Source organism: Trachypithecus francoisi, unplaced genomic scaffold, assembly GCF_009764315.1.
Source record: "Trachypithecus francoisi isolate TF-2019V2 unplaced genomic scaffold, Tfra_2.0 Lachesis_group4, whole genome shotgun sequence".
Lineage (NCBI taxonomy): Eukaryota > Metazoa > Chordata > Mammalia > Primates > Cercopithecidae > Trachypithecus > Trachypithecus francoisi.
This window is the reverse complement of record NW_022681469.1, coordinates 116,521,804-116,542,652: the sequence shown is the minus strand read 5'-3', so window position 1 is coordinate 116,542,652 and position 20,849 is coordinate 116,521,804. Positions and strand designations below refer to the sequence as shown.

General features: G+C 49.3%; 1 protein-coding gene and 1 long non-coding RNA gene across 5 annotated transcripts in view; one reads left to right on the top strand and one right to left on the bottom strand.

The window, feature by feature from the left end:
* The first annotated feature begins 4,578 nt into the window (after window positions 1–4,578).
* Window positions 4,579–8,280, top strand: LOC117072789. Of its 2 annotated transcripts, none has more exons than XR_004432945.1 (2): window positions 4,579–4,733; window positions 6,957–8,280. It is a non-coding gene; the product is annotated as an uncharacterized LOC117072789 (long non-coding RNA). The 2 variants fall into 2 exon arrangements; XR_004432946.1 differs by having other exon boundaries at window positions 6,099–8,280.
* A 7,300-nt stretch (window positions 8,281–15,580) lies between these two features.
* COL26A1 (collagen type XXVI alpha 1 chain) overlaps window positions 15,581–20,849 on the bottom strand; it is a 204,093-nt gene continuing 198,824 nt past the window's right edge. For all 3 annotated transcript variants that reach the window (XM_033193195.1, XM_033193196.1, XM_033193197.1), the window contains exons 12-13: window positions 18,503–18,587; window positions 15,581–17,241 (exon numbers count right to left, since the gene is read on the bottom strand). In XM_033193195.1, coding sequence (XP_033049086.1) covers window positions 17,081–17,241; window positions 18,503–18,587 — 246 coding nt within the window. In that variant the 3' untranslated portion in view covers window positions 15,581–17,080. The remainder of the gene's footprint in view (window positions 17,242–18,502; window positions 18,588–20,849) is intronic.

Sequence of the window (20,849 nt, the reverse complement as noted above, 5' to 3'; positions counted from 1 at the left end):
TAAATAATTTCTTCCTAGCTCCTGTATCAATTGGAGTGAAATAGATGAAATAGAGAATAGAAACACAGGCTTGTGTGGATTCACTGGTGAATGCTACCAAAAATGTGAAGAATGATACGGTTTGGATTTGCATCCCCACCCAAATCTCACGCTGAATTGGAGGAGGGGTCTGATAGGAGGTAACTGGATCATGGGGGCAGATTTCCCCCTTGCCGTTCTTGTGATATTGAGTTCTCAACCGGGCATGGTGGCTCACACCTGTAATCCCAGCACTTTGGGAGGCCGAGGTGGGTGGATCACAAGGTCAGGAGTTTCAGACCAGCCTGACCAACATGGTGAAACCCTATCTCTACTAAAAATACAAAAAGTAGCTGGGCATGGTGTCGTGCACCTGTAATCCCAGCTACTCAACCTGGGAGGCGGAGGATGCGGAGTGAGCCAAGATCGCACCACTGCACTCCAGCGTGGGAGACAGAGCAAGACTCTGTCTCAAAAAAAAGTGTGTGGCACTTCCTCCTTCCCTCACTCTCTCTCCTGCCGCCATGTGAGGAAGGTGCTTGCTTCTCCTTTGTCTTCCACTGTGACTGCAAGTTTCCTGAGGCCTCCTCCTAGTCATGTTTACTGGTAAGCCTGTGGAACTGTGAGTCAATTAAACCTCTTTTCTTCATGAAGTACCCAGTCTCAGGTAGTTCTTTATAGCAATGTGAAAATGGACTAACACAAATAATAAACTCAAATTCTTCACAAAACCTCCAGAAAATATGAGCTAACAGAACATTTTCCAACTCATTCTACGATACCAGTATTACCCTGATAATAAAACTAGACAAAGACATCACCATAAAAGAAATTTATGAACATAGATGGAAATCCTCAATAAAATACTGGAAAACCAAATTCAGGAACATATAAGACGATTATATATCACTACCAGGTGGGATTCATCCCAAGAATGCAAGATTGTTTTATTTTTATTTTTATTTTTATTTTTTTGTTGTTGAGACGGAGTCTTGCTCTGTCGCCCAGGCTGGAGTGCAGTGGCCGGATCTCAGCTCACTGCAAGCTCCGCCTCCCGGGTTTATGCCATTCTCCTGCCTCAGCCTCCCGAGTAGCTGGGACTACAGGCGCCCGCCACCTCGCCCGGCTAGTTTTTTGTATTTTTAGTAGAGACGGGGTTTCACCGTGTTAGCCAGGATGGTCTCGATCTCCTGACCTCGTGATCCACCCGTCTCGGCCTCCCAAAGTGCTGGGATTACAGGCTTGAGCCACCGTGCCTGGACCACAAGATTGTTTTAACATCTGAAATCAATCAAAGTAATACACCATATTAATAGAAGAAAGGGCAAAACACACAGGACCATCTCAAAATGTGCAGAAAGAGCATTTTATAAAATCTAACACGCTGTCATGATACAAACAAAACAATAAACTAAGAATATAAGGGAACCACTTTAACCTGAAAAAGGGTGTCTACAAAAAACCCACAGCTAGCATCATATTTACTGGAGACAGTATGAATGTTTTTATCCTAAAATCAGGAACACAACCAGGATGTCCTCTCTCACTACGTCTATTCAGCATTGTACTGGAGATTCTAGCCGGAGTAATTAGGCAAGAAAAATAAATGAAGCCATCCAGTTTGGAAAAAGAGAAATAAAACCATTTCTATTCTCAGATGACATAATCTTGCATATACAAAATCTTAAAGAATATACACACACACTATTAGAACTAATAAACAAGTTCAGCAAAGTTTCAGAATATAAGGTTGGCATACAAAAATCAGTTTTACTTCTATAGACTACCAATAAACAATCTGAAAATGTGTCATTATATTTTGTTTATTTTTTTTTTTTGGAGACAGGGTCTCACTCTGTTGCCCAGGCTGGAGTGCAGTGGTGCAATCATAGCTCCCTGCAGCCTGAAACTCCTGAGCTGAAGCAAACCTCGAACCTTATCCTCCCAAGTACTGGGACTACAGGCACTTGCCACCGCACCGAGCTAATTTTTAAATTTATAATGGAGAAGGGATCTCACTATATTGTCCAGGCTGGTCTGAAACTCCTGGCTTCAAGTGATTCTCCCATCTTAGCCTCCCAAACTGCTGGGATTACAGGTGTGAGCCACTGTGCCCACCTGAAAAAGTTTTAGCAAATCCATTTACAGTGGCATCAAAAAGAAGGAAATACTTAGGATTAAGTTTTTTTTTTTTTTGAGACGGAGTCTCGCTCTGTGGCCCAGGCTGGAGTGCAGTGGCTGGATCTCAGCTCACTGCAAGCTCCGCCTCCCGGGTTCATGCCATTCTCCCGCCTCAGCCTCCCGAGTAGCTGGGATTACAGGCGCCCGCCACCAGGCCCGGCTAATTTTTTGTATTTTTAGTAGAGACAGGGTTTCACCATGTTAGCCAGAACGGTCTTGATCTCCTGATCTTGTGATCCGCCCGCCTTGGCCTCCCAGAGTGCTGGGATTACAGGAGTGAGCCACCGCGCCTGGCCTGGCTTGGGAATTCTATCCCAATAATTTTGTTCACTAATTTGCCTAAAATTTTAAAAGGCAATAACAAGTGTTGATGAGAAGATAGAGAAGTTGAGGTCCTCATACATTGACGGCGGAATTGTAAAACGGTGCAGCCACTTTGGAAAATCGTTTGGCAGTGTTTCAAAAAGCTAAACAGAGAGTTACCAAACCGCCCTGCCATTCCACTCTAAGATACGTATCCATGAAAAGCAAAAACGTGTGTCAACACAAAAACTTGCACAAAAATGTACATAGTAGCATTATTCATAATAGTCAAAAAGTAGAAAGAGCCCAAACATTGATCAACTGAGGAATGGATAAACAGAACCTGGTTTATCTATATGGTAGAATATTATGCAGCCATAAAAATGAATAAAGCTTTGGCCGGGCGTGGTGGCTCAAGCCTGTAATCCCAGCACTTTGGGAGGCCGAGACGGGTGGATCACGAGGTCAGGAGATCGAGACCATCCTGGCTAACACGGTGAAATCCCATCTCTACTAAAAATACAAAAAATTAGCCGGGCGAGGTGGCGGGCGCCTGTGGTCCCAGCTACTCGGGAGGCTGGGGCAGGAGAATGGCGTGAACCTGGGAGGTGGAGGTTGCAGTGAGCTGAGATCCGGCCACTGCACTCCAGCCCAGGCGACAAAGCAAGACTCCGTCTCAAAAAAAAAAAGAATAAAGCTTTATTTATTCATTTTTAACATGGGTGAATCTTTAAAATATGCTAAATGAAAGAAGCCAGACACAAAAGACCACATATTGTATGATTCCATTTATATAACATGTCTAGAATAGGCAAGTAACCCCCAGCCCCTGGCGACCACTAATCTACTGTCTGTCTGTATGAGTTTCCTTGAATGTTTGGTAGAATTCATCACTTAAGCAATCTGAGGTTGGAGTTTTCTTTGTGGGAATGTTTCTAATTATGAATTCAATTTCTTTAGCAGATATAAAAGTATATCAAATTTTTATTTTTTCTTATGACAATTTTAATGCATTGTGTTTTTCAATGGATTTATCCATTTTATCTAAATTTTTAAATTATTGGCATAAAGCTGTTGGCAATATCCTTTTATTGCATCATTAAAGTCTTGGGGATCTGTAGTGATGTCTCCTGGCATGGCTAATTTGTGTTTTCTCCTTTCTTTTTCTTGATCCAGCCTGCTAAGTATTTATCAGTTTTATTAATCTTAATCAATGTGTGGCTTTTAAATTTTCTCTGTACATTTGCTTTTGATTTTATTCATTTCTGCCATTATCTTTATTATTTCCTTTAGTTTTCCTTCTCCTTTTCCTAAATATACTGTTTTTTCTTTAGTGTCTTGAGATTAAAGCATAGACCATTCATTTTCTACCTTCTTTTCTAATGTAGTCAGAGTTGTAAATTTTCTTCTAAGAGCTGTGCTAACTGCATCCTACAAATTTTGTATGCTACGTTTTTATTTCCGTGAATTTATAATTTCTGTTATGATTTCTTCTTTGACATATTGAATTATCTAGAAGAATGTGGATTATTTCCAAGGGGTTTGGGGTATTTTCTTTTTTTTTTCTTTTTTTTTTTGGTTATTAGTTTCTAGTTTAGTTTCAATGTAGTCAGGAAACATATTTTATTATTTTAATCATTTGAAATTTGTTGAGATTTATTTATGGCTAGGCATACGGTCTATTTTGGAAAATGTTCCATGTACACTTTAAAAGAGCACATATTATACAATTGGTAGGCGTGTGTTCTATATATTGTCCATTGGGTGAAGCTGGATAACTGTATCCTTCAAATTTTCTATAGTGATCTTTTATTCAAAATTGCTACTTATAAACAGCACATAGTTGAGATTTTGAAAATCCAATCTGACCCTCATCCTTTTAGGCTGTTAATAGCCCTAGCTCACCACATTCTCCCTTCTGTTTCTTCTACAGCCCACCCACACCTTTAAAAATAGTCTCCTTGAAATTAAATCTTCCTCAAATTATCCTAAATTAAGTGTACCATGTGTTTCAAATTGCAGCCTCAACTGGCTCACTGCCTTCTTTATCCCAGCCTCCATTGCAGTGAGGTTGGGGGCCGTATGACTACTGCTGACCAATGGACTGTGAACAGAAACGACAGCATCACTCCCATGGAGCCTCCTCCATCTGTCTTCCCTGTTGTGACAATCTCAGAGGCTACATTCTTTCAGTGGCTGGGCTACAAGGTGGTGAAAGGCTGCCCAACCTGGTAAGTACTTACTTTGTGTGAGTAAGAAGGAAACATTGCAAGGGTTGGAGCACTGAGATTCCCAGGTGAGTCTGGTATTTCTGAACAGTCAATTTTGCCTTGACTTGGGATCAAACCATATGTCTACTTTGGTACCATGAGTATAGCTGTTGATGGATGTTCGCCCTGTTTTGCCTTTTTACTCCCTTTCTTCCTTCCTTGGTTCTTTCATTCATTCTTCTTTCTCTCTTTATTTTCTCTATATTTCTTTGCTTTCTCTCTCTTCCTCTATTTCTTTCTCTATTTTTCTTCCTTTCTCAGTTTAGTTCTCCTGTGTTCCTGTTGATTCCAAGCCCTACAATTTTCTTCCAGTGAATTCCTTTTCCACTTTATCCAGACAGCCAGAGCAGGTTTCTATTGCTGGCAGCTAAGAAACCCAAATGATATACTATTTTCCGCTTAACATTATATCATAGACATATTTCTATGCTATTAAATATTATTCAAAATATTATTTTAATGGCTGCACAATATTTCATCATATTTATGTACCATAATTTATTTAACCATGCCCATGTGTTTTAGTAAATTATAAACTTCTATTAAATACTTACAGTGAATATTATCACATTTACATTTTTGGCTTCAATCCTGGACAGCACCTTAGGACATCTTCAGAGTGAAATTACCAGCTGAATAGTGTGAACATTTTAAAATCTCTCGTGGCATGAAGTTAACTTTTTTCCTAGAAATTTTATACCAACTTGTATTTTCACATGTGAGATGAATAGGAATACTCAGTTTTACTCCACTCAATGAGATTGAGTGCTATAATTATATTTAAACATTCTTTGATAAGCTCTAGGAAAAAATCTCATTGATATTTTAATGGGCATTTATTTGATGACCAATGAAGCTGAATATTTTTAAATATTTTATTACTATTTTTATTTCATCTTCTGAGCATTTCTCATTCACTATTTTTCTATTGGAATGTTCATTCTTATTGATTTGTAATTACTTTTTACATATTAGAGGTATTAATCTTTTGTCATATTTCTTGCAACCATTTTATTCTTGTTCGCAGTTTCCCAATAAAACAAACTAAATAATTTTTAAAACAGAGATTTAAATTTTATGTATTAAATTCTACCTTAACCTTTGTTATTTTTTCTACTGCTTTAGGTTTAAAATGTCTTCATGTACCCACAAGATCAAACATTTGTTTGCTTTTTAATGTTTTCCCTTTCTTACATTTAATTCTTTAAATCCTCTGGAATTTATATGAATGTATGGTGTGAAGGAAAGAGCTAATTTTATTTCCTTCCAAATAGCTAACCAAATGTCCCGGCATCATTTATTGAATAATCCGTTTCTTCCCTACAGGTTTGCAACGCCACCTCAGTAAGCTGAGATGTGGTAATCGCCATGGCAACGGGGCTGCCTTAAAAGCATTGTGCATACACAGTGAAAGACCGGTGCCTGGTAGAGTTCAGTCTGGTCTCACTGCACATCTTCCCTAATTAAGATGCACCTTTTGGTTTTATCTTTTTGGGGAAAAAAAAAAAACCCAAAATGCTCCCTTTATAGCCACGAGGCAGAAGAAAAATTAAGGCCAGGATCCTTTCATGCCCAATATGGACCTGCTTTGTGGTTGGAGCATGGGGGATCATGGGCAGCAAATGAGAAAGTGCACAGTGATTTGCCGCTGTTACATCCTGAGAAACTGGAGGGATGTCATCAAAGTCCTTGAATAGCTGGAGAGTGGGTGTGGGATGGTTATGTTTGAAAATGCAGCTCTGCTATAAAACAAAGCAAAGACTGCACTGTTTGCCCAGCAAGAGCCTAGCTGGAGACCCTAAGCCTAAGATAGAAGCTTCTGCCATCAACAGGCCACAAAACCCATACTTCCTGCTCTATGAGGCTTCTGAACTTGGTTCCCTGGAATCCTCCCTCCTTATCAGGTATCTGCGTCTAGGCCTAGAGAAAACCAGACCGAGGTCTGTCCTTGTCTGCGTACAAGGTCAAGGCATTCTACTGCTGTAGACCACTTGTTTATGTGCCTCTAAAATTTGTTTGTTAAAGCCTGAATCCCCAGTGTGATGATATTTGGAGGTGGGAACTTTGAAAGGTGATTAGGTTTAGATGAGCTCATGAAGATGGGGCCCTCATAAGGGTATTAATGTTGTTATGCGAAGAGACACAACAGAGCTTGCTTCCTCTCTCTCTCCCCACCATGTGAAGACACAGCAAGAGGGCAGCCGTCTGCAAACCAGAAAGAGAGCCCTCACCAGGAACTGGATCTGCTGGCACCTTGATCTTGGACTTCCCAGTCTTTAGAGCTTTGAGAAATGTCACCCTCAGGTCAATGGGATATTTGTTACAGCACCAGGTACTGTCTGAGAACTCCATCTTTAGAGAGGCCCCAGGGAGCCTGTGTGCTGTGTCCCTGAGGAGACAATGAAGGTGCTTGACACCCAGTTTGAATATTGGGTCACGGCAAAGCTGACTGCTGCTGAAGGAGAGATGCCCTCTTATGGCAAGCCATAAGAAGCAGCAGAAGTCATGAGCAGGCTGAAGCTATGAGGCCAAGACAAAATGACACATTGCCACAAAAACAGGGACAAACAGGCAACAGGCAGAGCCCATAGGAATCAGTAATCTCCTGCTGCCACTGAGGCCTTGGCACTAACTCAGATCCAGTACTGCTTTCTTTGGGGCCTATTCTGACTCCAGTCCCTGTCCTTGGGGTCCCCTGAGATCCCTGTAGCCTTGTAATAAGCCCACATTATCATATTTCCCCTGCTGGCTCCACCCTAGAGCATTTCCAACAATTTCCAGTGCTTTTCCCCTTCTCACACCACCGGGCCTTTGCACGTGCTAGTGCCTCCCCAAATTGCCCTGCCTTCTCCTTCACCCAGACAACTCCTACTAAATCTCTCAGACTCCTCAGCTGTGTCCCTTCCTAGGGGAGGGCTCTCCTCCCTCCAGTGAGCCCGGCGGTCCTCCCTGGGATCCCCTGCTCCTTGTCTTCCCTGCCGTCCTCACTGCCGTCCTTGTTCTCTAATCAGAAGGAGGCAGAGGCTGGCCTGCCCCCACTCTCCTGTAGACTGACCAGATGAATTGACCTGGGCAGGGCAGGTGTGTTTGACCAATTATCTGGGCACCCCATGGCTCAGTCAAGTTGACACATAAAGTTAACTGCCATAGGGCCCCTTCGTTGTATTTGTCTATGAATAAAAAAACGGCATCAACTCCAGGTATCTGAGGGTTCTGGAGGCAGGTTCTGTGATCCCTCATCCCAGATGAGGATGCGGAGGTCCAGTTGTCACTCACCCAGATCACACTCTTATCTGCTGATGGCAGGAGTGTTTGATGGGATGTGTGAGCCCAGCCATCTCCCTCGGGACACATCGGCTCATTAAATTTGCCAGCCCTTGCCTGAAAAAGTATTTAATTTGCCTTTTACAATGCACCGATTGCAAGTTAATTTTGAAAGTTATAGGTGGCATTAGAATTTATTAATAACATTGGAAATAAATCCCCCAAAAATTCAATTAATTGAAAACCTCATGAAATTCTTTTTTTACAATCCATAAAGCTGGTCTGGGAGAGAGGTATTCCAGGAACCTTGGGAGTGGTTGGAACTGCAAGCGTGGAGGGTTAGAGTGGGCAGGGGGCTTCTGTTCTGATGTAGGCCTGTCTTGGCTCCCACTTGCCCCTGCCTATAACCTCCAACATGGCCTCTTAGGGTTACGGGAGAAGCCACGCCCCCATCGTTAATGTCCTACCATGTACCAGTGTCAGGGAAGAAGCCACGCCCCCATTGTGAATGTCCAGCTATGTGCCAGTGTCAGGAAAGAAGCCACGCCCCCATCGTGAATGTCCTGTCATGTGCCAGTGATTCATTTGCAGTGATTCATCTGCTCTGCACCTGGCCTGAGCTGGGGACGCAGACGTGACCTGGCCCACAGGACACTCACAGGTGACTGGAAGAGACAGAGCTGGGAGGGTGCGCTTTGGATTTAGGGAGGTGAGGAGTGAAGCTGGGGGACCCCAATGGCACCTTGACCACCCTTGGCTGAGCCCAAAGCCAGAGTCGGGCTGTTTCTGCCACTCCGGTAGGAGAGTTGCCCCTTGTGGGTCTTCAGGACATGCTGGGAATAGGCTAAGAAGAGCATGTCTTCGTGTGAACCTCTGAGGTTCAGCCCAGCCCGGGCCACCTCCACACTATGGCCATCATGTCAAGCCCTTGCCAGAGTTACCGTCTGATTTGGGGGGTCCTGACTTTCTTCTCTGGCTGGTGGCAACGGCGGCGGGGCAGGCCGGGGTGCCTGGCTGGGGACTAAGAAGTTGCTTTCAGGCCCAGATTCTGGGTCCCAAAGCAGGCCTGCCTGCCGGGGAGACCCTTGGGCCTCCTACCACTAGAAGAGGGGAGGCTCCAAGGCAGGGTCCTGTCTGAGCCTGCAGCCTTGCTCCACCCCAGGGCTCAGCTGGGCTGAAGGGATGAGGCCAAGAGGGTCCCACAGAGTCAGAGAACTCAGTCACAGTCCAGGGCCTCGGGCGCACCAAGGACTATGATTCAAATGAGTTCTAGTCCCTAGGAGAGAGGCTTTGGAAGAAAAGGTGTTAGCTGGTTGGGTGTGGTGACTCATGCCTGTAATGCCAGCTCTTTGGGAGGCCAAGGCAGGAGGATCACCAGAGGTCAGGAATTCGAGACCAGCCTGGCTAACATGGTGAAACTTCATCTCTACTAAAAATACAAAAATTAGCCGGGTGTGGTGGCACATGCCTGTAATCCCAGCTACTCGGGAGGCTGAGGTAGGAGAATCGCTTGAACCTGGGAGGTGGAGGTTGCAGTGAGCCAAGATCGTGCCACTACACTCCAATGTGGGTGACAGAGTGAGACTTGGCCTCAAAACACAAAACAAAAAAAAAAGAGAGAGAAAAGAAAAGGTGTCACTGAAGTGGTGTCAGTCCCTTCCCCACCACACACACCCTGTAGGCACATATGTGCCCAGGTGCGTACACACTGTAGCAGATATTCATACCCACACACACATATTCAAGCACACACACGTGCATATGTGTATATGCGCTGGACATACACACATATTCTCATGCATGTACACTTTTACACATGCACACATGTGCACATATGTGTACACACAAAGCACACGCATTCTTATGCATGTACATTCTCACTCATGTGCACACACATGAACACACTCATTCTTATGAGTGCATGCACACACTTGCATATGCACACACATGTATAGCAGGGGCTAGAGTCAGTTGGCATTTCAGAAGAAATGTCAGGTTTGATCTGGACGCCGGGCCACAGAGGGGGTGTGCGCAGGAAGCAGCCGCCGGAGGCCGAGGCACAAGAGCAGAGGAGACAGGCAGGAAATTTGAGACAGCCATGTCTGGGTCAGGCAAAGTGGGGACAGGGTGGAGCAGGGCGGGGCGAGGTGAGCAGGGGCCTGAGCTAATTATCCCTCCTTAATGCCCAGGCCGGTGACCTCAGACTGGGAGCTCTGGGCACACAGGCAGTGAGGGGTCTACCCAGCCCTTCCCCAGCTCTGGCCCTCAAAGCTCAGCTGTGAGCCAGGAGGGGACCTGGAGGCTCCTGCCAGGACTGGGCTGACCCTGGTGAGTCCTCTTTCCTCAGGGGCTGTGGGGAGGGAGGGCAATTTTGGGCAGACGAAGATGACCGTGGTCCAGCCCTGCAGCATCCTAGCTGAGAACCCAGGGTGCTTTGCTTCCTACACTGAGTCTTGGGCCCTGTGGACAGCTTGGAAGTGCAGGCAGCGGTGTCCACACATGCACACAAGGACCTTTCTGATGCGGGGGAGAGGATCAGATGGACCCGCCCTGTCTCCTTGGCTGCAGAGGTGAGAGGAGGTGAAGATTTGAGGAGGTCACACAAGGCCAAAGAGTTATCTCCCCTTGGGGCTTTGAGGCCCTTCCCCCAACAGCACTGTCCCTTTTCCTGCAGACACTTAGCGCTGTTTTGTACTGGGGAGCCAGCCTCCACAGCTGGACAGAGATGAGACCAGGCAATGGGCAGACCTCCTGGCTGACTCCTGTGGCTGCAACCTCTATGTGTGCAGAAGGTGGCCAGGACAAGGACCCAGGTGACAGCACCAGGGGGCAGAGCTCAGGCTTGAGGCCAGGAACAGGGGAGCCACAGCAGATTCATGAGTGAGGGACGAGTGACGCCAGGCTTGCACTTCAGAAAGGTCATTCTACGGCCAGATGGTGCAGAGAGGCCAGACCAAGACCCTGCCTCCTCTGCTGACTCTTAGGGGTCAGTTTCCTCTCCCTCCAGCATCACAGTCCTCCGAGATCCCTGACCTGGCAGCTGCTTCAGTGTCCCGGGAGATTCATTCCACCCTTACCCAAATCTGCTCTGCCCTTCATCTGCCCCTAGCCTTTGCTCACACTTGGCCTCTTCGGCAGCACCACCCCTGGGTTTATGTGAACTCTGCTTTTCATTCCAGAGCCTCTTTCGGCGGGGCAGAGCATGGCTTCCCGAGTCCCACAGACCTGGTCTGGACCTCAGCTTCACCGCCAACTGCCTGTGTGACCTTGAGGAAGTTACATAACCTCTCTGGGGCTCAGCTGACTCACCCCAAAATGAGAGCAGTGGCTGTGACATTAAAGGAGGTGACACATTTCACTGTTTAGCACTGGATCTGTCCTCCATATTAAGGACCAATTCACACCCAGCCCCTTGGGGAAGACCTTCTCCCTCAGCCCTGTCTCAGACCTCCTCTGGGACCCATAGTATCTGCCACCCTGGCTCCATCCAACACACTTCGGGCTGGCCTGTCCACCCTGCTGGCACGAGCTTGGAAGTTCTTTCTCCCCAAACATTCCTCATACAGCCCTCTCCCCCTCCCCCTAGACTCTGCTGGTCCCATCCAGGCCCTCCTATGGCAGGATCCAGGGACCAGAGGACAAATGAAGGCATCCCATGAGTCTATTTAAAAGTTATACATCGAGGCCGGGCACGGTGGCTCACACCTGTAATCCCAGCACTTTGGGAGGCTGAGGTGGGTAGATCACCTGAGGTCAGGTGTTCGAGACCAGCCTAGACAACATGGTAAAACTCCATCTCCACTAAAAATACAGGAGAAAAAAAAATAGCTGGGTGTGGTGGCGGGCACCTGTAATCCCAGCTACTCGGGAGGCTGAGGCAGGAGAATTGTTTGAACGGAGAGGCGGAGGTTGCAGTGAGCCGAGATCGCACCACTGCACTCCAGTCTGGGCGACAGAGAGAGAGAGAGAGAGAGAGAGAGAGAGAGGAAGTTATGCATTGAGCTAACCAGCTGTTAATTAAAGCAGGCTCTGTCTTCCTACTTTGACAGATATTCCTTTCCAAGGACCTGGAAGGCCAGGTTTGACGTTGGAATTGTGACTGTCAGAGTCTCGTGCTGGAAGGTGATGGCCAGGGGGAGTCAGCCCCTGTCGTCCTTCAGCCCTTCTGCTTCCCTCCCTAGCTTCCACCTTGCCCCGCGGGGGTCTTCTCAGGGTGCACCTGAGGGTGCCCACCTGGAGCGTCTAAGCTCAGTTCACACCCTCCAAACTCAGCAGCCCCTTGGTTGAAAGACAAAGGCGTCAGTGGGCGTGGGGTCTGCCCTTAAGACAGAAGGAAGAAGACCTCGGCGGGGAGAGGGGGCAGCTCTGGGGCAGGACATGTTGGTGTCCTGAGCAATGCAGGCAAGTCTCTGTCTTAGGATCCCATCTCTGCCACTGGTTCTGGGGGAATGAAGGCGTGCTGGTCTACTTCCTCGAGGAGAGGAGGTATTTTTTCACACACAAAAAAATTAAAATAATTTTTAAAAATTAAAAATTGAGACTAATTGGCCGGGCGCGACGGCTCAAGCCTGTAATCCCAGCACTTTGGGAGGCTGAGACGGGCGGATCACGAGGTCAGGAGATCGAGACCATCCTGGCTAACACGGTGAAACCCCGTCTCTACTAAAAAATACAAAAAACTAGCCGGGCGAGGTGGCGGGCGTCTGTGGTCCCAGCTACTCGGGAGGCTGAGGCAGGAGAATGGCATAAACCCGGGAGGCGGAGCTTGCAGTGAGCTGAGATCCGGCCACTGCACTCCAGCCTGGGCGACAGAGCGAGACTCCATCTCAAAAAAAAAAAAAAAAAAAAAAATGAGACTAATTGTCAGCTCCCAGTCCTCAGCGCTTCCATATTGCTGATCATCTGAACATGGCTAGGCTTCTAGCCTATCATCTTACTGGCTTTAAAAATATATACACCTATCACCTATTTTGGTTTGGTTTGGTTTGGTTTGGTTTTTGCGACGGAGTCTTGCTCTCTTGCCCAGGCTGGAGTGCAGTGGTGCAATCTCGGCTCACCACAGCCTTGACCTCCCAAGCTCAAGTGATTCTCCTGCCTCAGCCTCCAAGTGGCTGTGACAACAGGTGCATGCCACCACATCTGGCTAAATTTTTTTTTTTTTTAGAGATGGGGTCTCACAATGTTGTCCAGGCTGTGTATTACCTATTTTGACTTCTTCCCCTTGAAGTGTTGGTTCATTGAGGGCAGAGATTCCTGTCTTTTGTTCATGGGAAGTTCTCAGGGCCTGGCTCAATTAAGGTGATCAATAAAAGATTTGTTGCATCAAGGAAAGGAGGAAGGAAGGAATGATACATGGTTTTGTAACTCCTGCCCTGGCAAAAGGAATAAAAGGGCTAAGGACATTTCTCCAGCCTAAACATACTCACACTCCCTGCCTGGGACAGTTGCCCAGTGGTTCCTGCCAAGGTTTGACTTCAGGCACCTGCCCCACCCCGGGTCTCCCTGTTTGCTGAAAGAACTGTGCCTGCTGGGCCCAGGACCTGTGGCTGGAGGAAGCATCCCAGAGCCAATGGGGCCTGGAAGAAGAGGCTCTGGCTTAAGGAACGTGTTGCCTATTCACCAGCAAATAAAGACAGATGAAGCTCTGGCAGACAATCTCTCTGTCTCTGTCTCTTGCTTCTCTCTCCCTCTCACCTCTTTCTCTGTCTCTCTTTTCCCTTCCCTCCCTCTTTCTCTCTCTTTCCCTGCTCTCTTTGCCCTTTTGGTCTCTGGGTCCTGGACTCTCAGAGCAGCCTGGAATCTCCTTCCTCCACACGATTGCTGTGGTGCTTTTTTATGTTTATATTTTAGAGACGGGATCTCGCTCTGTTGCCCAGGCTGGAGTGCAATGGCGGAATCATGGCTCACTGCAGCCTCCAACTCCTGGGCTCAAGTGATCCTCCCACCTCAGTCTCCCAAGTATCTGGGACCACAGGTACAAGCCACCACCACGCCAGGCTAACTTTTTTTTTTTTTTTTAATTTGCAGCGACAGGGTCTTGCTATGTTGCCCAGGCTGGTCTTGAACTCCTGACCTCAAGAAATCTTCCCACTTTGGCCTCCCTAAGTGCTGGGATTACAGGTGTGATCCACCACGCCTGGCCTGGTGTGGTATTTAACGTTCACCCTCTCTATAGGATTTCAAGCTCCAGGCAGAGGTAGGCAGGGTTCTGTTTGTAGCTGGGCACTGGGCACATGGTGATATGGTTTGGGTGTGTCCCCACCCAGATCTCATGTTGAATTGTAGCTCCCATAATTCCCATGTGTTGTGAGAGGGACCCATTGGGAGGTAATTTAATCATGGGGGCAGTTCCCCCATACTGTTCTCATGGTAGTGAATAAGTAAGTCTCACGAGATCTGATGGTTTTATAAGGGGAAAACCCTTTTGCTTGGTCCTTATTCTCTCTTGCCTGCTGCCATGTAAGATGTGCCTTTCCCCTTCCACCATGATTGTGAAGCCTCCCCAGCCACGTGGAACTGTGAGTCCATTAAACGTCTTTTTCTTTATAAATTACCATAAATTACCCAGTCTCGGGTATATCTTTATCGGCAGAGTGAGAACAGACTAACACACAGGGCAAAAGCTTAATACCTACAAAGGTCGCAGGGTGATTCAGCAGTGGTTTGGGTCTCTGTGTTGTACCTGGGACTTGTCATCAGGGTATATGGGCCTCCCTGGGGTCTCTGATATGTCACTGACCCCAGTCCTGGACAGGAGCATGGAGCAGGATCAGGGTTGCTCCTCCCAGAACCCTGAGGCCACCCCAACTTAACTCACCTTCTTGCAGAGCTGGGGGCCAGGCCCAACTTACAGACAGTGTGGTTGGGTGGAAGGGTGAGGTGGCCTCTGAAGGGGCATCCCTCACCCTCTGGAGGTAAGAAACAGATTTTGACTCTGGAGGGATAGCTCAGACACAGGACCTAATTGAGGACTAGCTAAAACAGGGACAGAGTGGAAGCATCTTTCTATTGGACACGCCCACCAGTGTGCCATGTCAGTTTACTATCGCCATGGCAACACTCACGCGCTACTGCCCTTTTCTGTGGCAAAGACCCGATGACCCAGAAATTACCACCCTTTCCTTAGAAATCTCTGTATAAACCAGCCTTTAATCTGCATGCAATTAAAAGTAGGTATAAATATGGTGCAGAACTACCCTGAACTGCTGTTCTCTGCCTGGGGAGAAGCCCTGCTCTGCAGGAGGAGTCATGGAGCTGTAACCCTGCCCCTGCAATAAAGCTGTTTCTCCTACCTCCAGCTTGCCCTTGAATTCTTTCCTGGGTGAAGCCAAGAACCCTTGCAGGCTAAGCCCCAATCTGGGGCTTGCCTATTGTGTGTCACTCCCAGCCCCTTCCCTGGAGGTCCTGAGGGCAGAGCTGGACCTCCCTGCCACAGAGGCTCTGTGGTCACCCCGAGCCTGGCTGGAGCTGCTCACAGCTTTCCTGGCACCTGGCCAGTGAGATGCAGACCAGCCTCTTGCTGTCACAACACAAACAGACCCACAGTGGGGAGAGCACCTTTATTGTCAGATACAATAATAACGCTATAGGCTGGTGGTCCCCGCCTCTGACCACCCCTCCATGAAGACACAGACTGCCTCTCCAGACCTGCCTCAAGGGCCAGAAGAAGATCCCAGGGCCCAGAGGGACCAGGCCACAGCCGAACAGGAGTACCAAGAGCACTGGAGACAGTCACTCCTGCTGTGAAGACAGAGTGCCCCAGGGTGGCGCCAGCACCTTCAATTCTCTGAGTTTGCTGTCGTGGCTGTGTCCCAGGTCCCAGCCCAGCAAGAGAGGAGCACCAGGGCTGAGTTGTTCACAGAGACCAGGGCCCCAGAGGCCTTGAGGGCTCCAATCAGAGATGCTCTGGGCTGCTAGGGACCTGGTGCCTGCTGTGGAGCCTGCCAGGCTCCCCAACTCTGGAAGGTGGGAGGCAGGAGCATCTCTTCCCAGCAGGCCTGGGACTCTGTTTCCCTCTCTGCAGTTTGCAAAGGGGACATTGGACTTGCTATGCCATGCAAAAGTAGCAAACCTACAGAGTCCCCTGAGAGACGAACTCGTAGGGTAGAGGCTAAAAGTCCCACCTCTGACAGACACGCCCATGAAATGCTGCCTCCTCCGGCTCAGGGATGGGACGGACCCAGAGAGGGCGGGTGGGCTCAGTGAGGCTGGGAGGCAGTGGCCGGTGATGCCGATCTGGTTTTGGGGGGCCCTTGCACCCCCAATGCTGCTCTCTCAAGGTCCTCAAGTCTGCGTGGCTGGCAGTGACTTATTCAGGATCTCCCTGGCCTCTGAGAGCAGCTGCAGGCCAGGCCGCCCCCCTCCCCAGCGAGTGGGGAAGGGGGTTGAGGAAGGGAAGCCCCAGGCCCTGCAGGACCCTGCCTATCCCCTCAGACTGGCTGGCCCAGCCTCCCCGCAACCCTGCCTGCCTTAAGGAACCATCCTGGCCCTGCACCCTCCCTGTCTGAGTTTTCTCGTGAAGAGGGGAGGCTGGCAGGGTCGAGAGAACATGGCTTCAGGAACTGAGGGGCCTGGGTTCAAATCCCGCCCCTGCCACCCATGACCTGGTGGCCAAGGGAGGGTTATTTCTACCATCCGAGCGTCGGTCCCCTTGTGAAGTGGGGATAATAAGCTTACCTCCTAAGGGTTAAATAATGAGACAACATAAGGAAAGTTCCCTGGACAGGGCCAGTTACAGCAGGGACTCAATACATGATGGGTATTAGGATTATTCTTATTCCCAGCACCCAGCCCACCCAGACCCCGTCTCCAGCGGGGAGTGGGGGTGGGGGAGGGGCAAGGCCAGAGAAGGGCTCTGATGAGGGTGTTGGCCCCTCCAGACCCTTCCCCTGGAGACATTATCTGTCCCCAAAGCCCCCCAGGACCTCACAATCATCCATGCCTGGAGCCCAGTTCCCCTGGGGGCATCTTTAGGAACCAGCGGTGGCTCAGGCCTCTGGGGCTGGGTCTCTAGCCAGGACAGGGTGTCCTGGAGCAGTGGGCTCTCACTTCCTGCTGCTGGCCTGGTCCACGCTCTTCTGTCCAGGGTCAGGCCCAAGCAGGGCAGCAAGAACCCCATCGGGTTGGGGGCCACCCCTCTTCATCTTGAGGTTGGCTCTCAGGGTGGCATCCTGGCCAGAACCTCCCTCCGGGGAGGCCAGGGGATCTGGAAGGAGAGCAGAAGGGTGGACTCGAGGTAGAGCCTTAGGAACACTTGGGGGCACCTTTGATCACGATACGTGGCTGCAGAGAGATGCTCTTGTCCGGTGTGGAAAAGCAAGGCAGCAGCAGGCTTTCAGCTCCTGATACATTCATTCATTCATGGATCCATGCATTCATCCATTCACTCATTCACCCATCCATCTGTCCATTGACCTCTTCATCCATCTGTGTATCCATCCATTCATCCATTCACCCATTCATCCATCCACTCAGTCATTCATTTATCTTTGCATCTATCCATTCATTCACTCATTTACCTGCCCATCCATCCATCCATCCATCCATCCATCCATCCACTCACTTATCCACCCACCCACCTGTCCACTCATCAGTCCATTCATCCATCCATCCATCCATCCATCCACTCAGTCATTCATTTATCTATGCATCTATTCATTCATTCACTCATTTACCCATCCACCTATCCATCCATCCATCCATCCATCCATCCATCCATCCATTCACTCACTCATTCACCCACATACCTGCCCACTTATCCGTCCATCCATCCATCCACCTATTCATTTATTTATCCATGCCTCTACCCATTCACTCACTCATCCATCTATCCACCTGTCCATTCAACCATTCATTCATTCATCTATCTATGCATCCACCCATTCATACATTCATCCAGGCAACCAGCCATTCGTTCACTTACTCACCCACCCACCCAGCTGTCCATTCACCCATTCATTCATCCATTCATTCTCCAACAAATGCTGATGGGCCTGTACTCCAGGCCCTGCAGAAGCACCATTTACTGTTCTGCACAAGGGACTCCCAGAGGGTCACAGAAACACCATCCCAGCATGGAATGGAAGGCTCCCCAGAGCACCATAGGGACAAAGAGAAGAGTTCAGAGAAGGCTTCACAGAGGCAGAGATCTTTGAGCAGGTCCTGAAGTGGCAGTCAGTGTTCACCAGGCAGAGGGATGGCCCGAGCAAAGGCATGGAGGTGGGAGGGGCCTCAACATGGCTTGGCAGGGCTCTGGCCACCATGGCTGTACTAGGGAGGGGCTGGGAAACTGGGCTGTCAAGGGCAGCAGGGAGCCACTGAGGGTCTTTGAGTAGGGGAGGGACAGGGTCAGACTAGGGGTCAGAGAAGGAGACCAGAGACCAGAGGCAGCAGCCATGAGGGCAGCAGGGAGGGAGAGGAAGGAGGGAAGGGAGATTCCTAGCCTGTTGGTCCTGGTCACTGCTCACCGTGGATCCCAATCATGTGCTCCAGGATGAGGACTCGCTCTGCCAGGATCTTCAGGGCTTCTCTCAGCTGCTGCACCCCCTCACCCTGGCGGGGAGGAAATGGCCAGGATCAGGGCCGGCTGTGAGGAGGGGTTCAGGGCCATCCTGATACAGTGTATGTGTCCTCAAATCCCCCACCCCTGACTCTTCCCACCTGACACCCTCACCACTGCAAACAAGCATAGACTGAGCATCATCAACTATGTGCCAGGCAGGGCTTCAAACCCTGTTCACAGACAAAGAACTTGAAACACAGAGAGTGCAGGCAACCTCCCTGTGGCCACACAGCCTGGCAAAGCAGTCGATCCAGACTGCAGATCCACACCTGTCGGCCTCCAGCCTGAGCTTTTCCTTCCACCATAGCTGCCTGTCAGCTTCCCTGGCATGCCCTGAAAATACCCTAACCGGGACAGAGCACCTATCCCAGGGCCTGAAGGTAGGAGGTTCTTTGCTTATTTCCTTCCTTGAATGCCCCACCGAGAGCTCTCCACCGAACAGCAGGCAAGGGGCAGGGTAGGTGTGGCCGCGCCAGGCAAGAAAGACAGCAGAGAAAGCCACGACTTCAAAGTGCAGGCGGGCGGGCTGGTACGCTGGCACAATGGCAGAGTCTATATTTCAAGGGCCGGGTCTACACACGGGCAGAGGACCTTCTGGACAGAGACACCTGAATGAGCCAAGACAGGGTGCTGACTTATCGAGAAGGCAGGTGTCAAGGCCACTCTGAAAAGAAAAGTGATGATGAGGAAACAAAGCCATTGTCCCCATCCTGCCCAGCCCTGGGAGTTGGCAGCAGAACGGGTGCCTTTTGCTGGTGTGACATGACAGATCCGTCTTACGTTCAGATTGATTTAGCTTAAAATTAAACAAAAGGAAACCAAAAAGCATCCTACTGGGTGATAGGAGAGAGGTCTGCCTACCAGGGGGCCAAAGGCAATGGCAAGTTGAGCCAATTACAGGGTGGGGATGTCAGTGTCGTGTCCCCAGCTCAGGGAAGGGGAGACCAAGGGTCTGAGCCTCATGTTCCTAAGTCACAGGTGGTTTTTTATTTTTTATTTTTTTAGTTTATTTTTTATTTTTTAGAGACAAGGTCTTGCTTTGTCGCCCAGGCTGGAGTACAGTGGCACGATTATAGCTCACTGCAGCCTCAACCTCCTGGGTTCAAGTGATCCTCCTGCCTCAGCCTCCCAAGTAGCTGGGACTACAAGCACACGCCGCCATACCTGTCTCATTATTATTATTTCTTAAGAAATTGGGTCTCGTTATGTTTCCCAGGCTGCTCTTGATCTCATGGGCTCAAGCGATCCTCCTACCTCAGCCTCCCAAAGTGCTGGGATTACAGGCCAGGGCAGGTTGCTGCTATGAAATGGAGGGGGTCACGGTCACCTCTCAGAGTACAGCTGTGAGTGACCAGTGTTATCAGGCTCATGACTCAGCCGCTCTGCCTCCTGCACTCCCCCACAGCGCCTTCATTCCAGCCTCTTCCCTTTCTCTGGTCTTGCAAGGACCTCCTGAAGCTCCCCCAGACCCACCCTGGCCCTTCTGTTTTGCCCGCCCAGCTTTGACACACCCAGGGGAAACCCCTCTCAGGTACTTTCATATTTTTTTTTTTTTTTGAGACAGAATCTCGCTCTGTGGCCCGGGCTGGAGTGCAGTGGCCCGATCTCAGCTCACTGCAAGCTCCGCCTCCCAGGTTTACGCCATTCTCCTGCCTCAGCCTCCCGAGTAGCTGGGACTACAGGCGCCCGCCACCTCGCCCGGCTAGTTTTTTGTATTTTTTTAGTAGAGACGGGGTTTCACCGTGTTAGCCAGGATGGTCTCGATCTCCTGACCTCGTGATCCGCCTGTCTCGGCCTCCCAAAGTGCTGGGATTACAGGCTTGAGCCACCGCGCCCGGCCGGCACTTTCATTTTTAGCTTTCAAGGCCTCCCCTGCCGGCCCCCGGCAGCAACAACCTTCTCATTCTCTTGCAATCACTGCTGTCATCAGCTGTGTCCCCCGCTGCGCTGTGAACTTCTCAGGGCAAGGACCCTGTATACCTGGCGGCCCAGCACCCAGCTCAGGGCCAGCTGAGAGAAGTTTGACTTTAGACCTCAAATGAGCCCTTCATCCCCTTCATCCATGACCCCAGCCTCAGCCTCCCCTTCTCCTCCCAGAAGCCACAGGTCCCCACGGCCAAGCCCATGCCCCAGCTTCCCCCTACCCCCGGCCCCAGAGTCTGCTTGCTCCAATCTTCTCTCCTCAGATTCCCAGTTTATAAGTCCCTCTTCCTCCATCCATCCTGTCCCACATCCAGCAGCTCTGTCCCTTT